Source organism: Otolemur garnettii, unplaced genomic scaffold (genome assembly GCF_000181295.1).
Source record: "Otolemur garnettii isolate 467f Iridium unplaced genomic scaffold, OtoGar3 scaffold00026, whole genome shotgun sequence".
NCBI classification, from domain to species: Eukaryota; Metazoa; Chordata; class Mammalia; order Primates; family Galagidae; genus Otolemur; species Otolemur garnettii.
The window spans coordinates 14,350,507-14,354,913 of NW_003852421.1; the positions used below are offsets into that span (position 1 = coordinate 14,350,507).

General features: G+C 40.0%; 1 protein-coding gene across 3 annotated transcripts in view; it reads left to right on the plus strand.

Moving 5' to 3' along the window:
- Positions 1-4,407, plus strand: part of KDM1B (lysine demethylase 1B) — a 70,296-nt gene that overhangs the window by 8,900 nt on the left and 56,989 nt on the right. For all 3 annotated transcript variants that reach the window (XM_023512338.1, XM_023512336.1, XM_023512337.1), the window contains one exon: positions 249-360. In XM_023512338.1, coding sequence (XP_023368106.1) covers positions 249-360 — 112 coding nt within the window. The remainder of the gene's footprint in view (positions 1-248; positions 361-4,407) is intronic.

A 4,407-nucleotide genomic window follows, 5' to 3' on the forward strand; every position in this document is an offset into this window, starting at 1 on the left:
TGTGAACGTTTTAAAATAATAACTAAGAAAATGACATGAAAGCTATGTTAACCAGTTTGATGGAAATGTTTCAGATTGTGTGTGAAAACCCCACACTGTACCCCAGAAGTGCATTAATGTACATAGTTACCATTCAATAAAAAAAAAAAAACAAGAAAAAAAAATTTACTAACCTGCCTTCTATTTTGAAGACATGATTACTTAAAGCTTGATTGATATGTATCAATATATATATTTTGTTTTTTCAGCCATAAGGATGGATATGACAAATATACTACATGGAAAAAAATATGGACTAGCAATGGCAAAACTGAACCTAGTCCCAAAGCTTTCATGGCAGACCAGCAACTCCCCTATTGGGTAAGAAGTGTGATGTTCTCTTGTTCTGTAAAGTATTCGTGGAATTCAGGGTAAGAGGAATGGATGAAAATAACTGATGTTTAGGAAATCTTTTCTTTCATTACATTTGTTCTATGACTGTTAAAGCTTTTCTTTTTTTTGTAGAAAGCTTAGATGATTTGATATAGTATAAAAGAAGAAACTAAAGCTCACCGCCACCCAGTGATAGTCATTGCTGAGCATGGTACACAACTTTATTATTTTTTTCTGTTCATAGTTTTAAACAATTTCAGGCTTTTTATACAAATCCTAATTAAGTTTAAAATCAGACTTGAGATATAATTTTTTTCCACCTTTCGTTTTCTTCTTTTTTTTTCTTTGGAGACAGAGTCTCATATGTCACCCTCAATAGAATGCTGTGATGTCATAGCTCACAGCAACTTCAAACTCCTGGGCTCAAGGGGGATACTCTTGCCTCAGCCTCCCTAGTGGTTGGCACTACAGGTGCCTGCCACAATGCTCAGCTATGAATATTTTTGAATATTATTATAATTCTGAGTTTCTCTATGTACATTAAAAATTTTTTCATTGACATGAAAGTCACATAACAAAATTAACCATTTTGAAGTATACAATTCAGCGGCACTTAGTACATTCACAAAAATTGTATAATTACTACCTTTATCTAATTCCAAAGTATTTTAATCTCTCACAGAGGAGCCCTAATTCTCCCTCTCCCCAGTCCCTGCTACTACTTATGTTTGTTATGGATTTATCTATTTTGGATGTGTCATGTGAATGGAATCCTGGGTTATGTGACCTCTCATGTCTGGACATTTTTACTTAGCATTATGTTTTTTGTGGTTCATCTGTATTGTAATGTGTATTGGTACTTCATTCTTTTTTTATGGGTGAATCACATTCCATTGCATGGATATGCCACTTTTTTTTTTAAGACACAGAGTCTTACTTTGTTGCCCACAGTAGAGTTCTGTGGTGTCAGTACTCTACTGTGCAACCTCACAGCGACCTCAAACTCTTGGGCTTAGGCGATTCTCTTGCCTCAGCTTCCTGAGGAGCTGGGACTACAGGTGCCCACCACAACACCCAGCTATTTTTTTGTTGCAGTTTGGCCGGGGCTAGGTTTGAACCCGCCACTCTAGGTATATGGGGCTGGCACCCTACTCACTGAGCCATAGGTGGTGCCCGATATGTCACATTTTGTTTACCCATTCATCTACTGATGGACATTGGGCTATTTTGGCCTTTTTTTTTTTTTTTTTTTTTTGAGACAGAGTCTCACTCTTTGACCTGGGTAGGGTGCCATGGCTTCAGCATGGTTCACAGCAACCTTAAACTCTTGGGCCCAAGTGAATCTCTTGCCTCTGCCTCCCAATTAGCTAGGACTACAGACTCCTGCCACAACGCCTGGCTAGTTTTTTCTATTTTTAGTAGAGATGGGGGTCTTGCTTTTGCTCATGCAGGTCTCCAAATCCTGAGCTCGAGCATTCTACCGAATTCGGCCTCCCAGAGTGCTGGGATTACAGATGTGAGCCACCATGCCTGGCCCATTTTAGCCTTTTAACTACTGTGAATAGTGCTGCTGTGAACATTCAGATACAAGTATTTGTTTGAAACACCTGTTTGCAGTTCTTTTGGGTATATACCTAGAAATGGAATTGTTGGATGGTGTGGTAGTTCTGTTTAACTCTCTGAGAGGCCCTCAGACTCTTCCATAGCTACAGCACTATATTTTCTTCTCTAGGGTTTAGATTTCTCCGCATCCTCACCAACTCTTTATTTTTTATTTCATTTTTTCTTTTTTTTTTCTTTTTTTAGAGACAGTGTCTCATTTTATCACCCTCGGTAGAGTGCTGTGGTGTCACAGCCCACAGCAACCTCCAACTCCTGGGCCTAGGCGATTCTCTTGCCTCAGCCCCTTGAGTAGCTAGGACCACAGGCGCCTGCCACAATGCCCGCCTATTTTTTGTTGCAGTTTTGCCGGGGCTGGTTTGAACCCACCACCCTTGGTATATGGGGCTGGCGCCCTACCCGCTGACCCATAGGTGCTGCCTATATTTTTTATTTTTTTGATGCTAACCTTTCTATTGGGTTTAAATTGGTATCTCATTGTGTTTTTAATTTACATGTCCCCAATACTAATGCCACTTTTGATGTTCATTTTGTATATTGTTGGAGAAATGTCTGTTCATATCCTCTGCCCATTTTTAAGCTGAGCTTTTTGTTGAGTTTCATGAATTTTTTAATGTATTTTAGAAACTAAACCCTTATTAGAGCTGTGATTTGTAAATGTTTTCTCCAATATTTTGTCTTTTTACTTTGATGTACAAGATAGGTTTGGGGTGATTTTTTGGGTTGTCTTTTTCTTTTTCTTTTGTAGTTTTTGGCCAGGGCCAGGTTTGAACCTGCCTCCTCTGGTATGTGGGACCAGTGCCCTACTCCTTGAGCCACAGGTGCCTCCCAGTTGTCTGTTTCTTTATTTCAGAATATTACAGGGATATATAGATTTTGGTTACATAGTTTTGTACATTTTTTTTTTTTTTTTTTGAGACGGAGCCTCAAACTATGCCCCTGGGTAGAGTGCCATGGCTTTACAGCTCAGAGCAATCTCCAACTCCTGGGCTCAAGCGAGTCTCCTGCCTCTGCCTCCCAAGTAGCTGGGACTACAGGCGCCCGCCACAACGCCTGGCCATTTTTTGGTTGCAGCCATCATTGTTGTTTGGTGGGCCCTGGCTGGGGATTCGAACGCGCCACCTTAGGTGTATGTGGCTGGTGCCTTACCCGCTTGAGCCACAGGCGCCGAGCCAGTTTTGTACATTTTGATCAAAGTTACACATGTGCCCTTGACCCAGAATGTGTGCATTATACTGTATTATTAGGTGTGGATTGATCCAACCTGCCTTTGTCACTTCCATCTACTTGATTCCTATTGAGTTTTACTTCCCTGTGTGCACATAAGTGTTGATTGACTAGTTCCAATTTTTTTTTTTTTTATTAAATCATAGCTGTGTACATTAATGCAGTCATGGGGTACAGTGTGCTGGTTTTATATACAATTTGAAATAGTTTCACCAAACTGGTTAACCTAGCCTTCATGGCATTTTCTTAGTTATTGTGTTAAGACATTTATATACTACATTTAGAAAGATTCACATAGTTCCAATTTAGTATTGAGTACTTGTAATAGATTTTTTTGATACCAAGAAGAGTCTCCAGGCCTATCCAGGTTTGTTACAAAAGATATTAGATCATCTTTTTTTTTTTTTTATGGCTGAGTTGTTTGATGGTACACGAATACAACATTTTATTAATTCACTCATGTATTGATGTGATGAACATTTGGGTTATTTCCATATTTTTGCAGTTGTGAATTGTACTGCTATAAACATTGGGGTACAAGTGTCTTTATGGTAAAATATCCTTATTTTGCGTTTTGAGATAGTGTAACCATGTCACAGTCACCTTGGCTAGGGTGCAGTAGTGCAATCATAGCTCACTGCAAGCTCAGATTTCTGGGCTTAAGCAATCCTCTGCCTCTGTCTTCTGAGTAGCTGGGATTACAGGCATGTGTAAGGTGACCAGATATCCCGCTTTTGGCGGGATAGTCCCGATTCTTAACAATTTGTCCCGCGGCGTTTTAAAAAATGTCCTGATTTTTGGAAAGAATGCACGACAATCTAGGGAAGAGTGGGACAAGGGGAAGGGAATATACGGTTTTCCACTGCTGAAAAGGTTAATGTAACTCCATTTGGGAATGAAGAGGTTAATGTAACTTCATTTGGAAATGAAAAGGCTAATGTAAACTCCCTACTCCCCTCCTGGGCAAGGTCACCCAGGTGGACCTGTGCCCTACTCCTTTGAGTCACAGGCACTGCCCTATACATAATTTTTTTTAGTGTATTATATTTATAAATTGTACTTATGTTGAAATAAAAATTACAGGGAGGCGCCTGTGGCTCAGTGAGTAAGGCGCCGGCCCCATATACCGAGGGTGGCGGGTTCAAACCCAGCCCCGGCCAAACTGCAACAAAAAATAGCCGGGCGTTG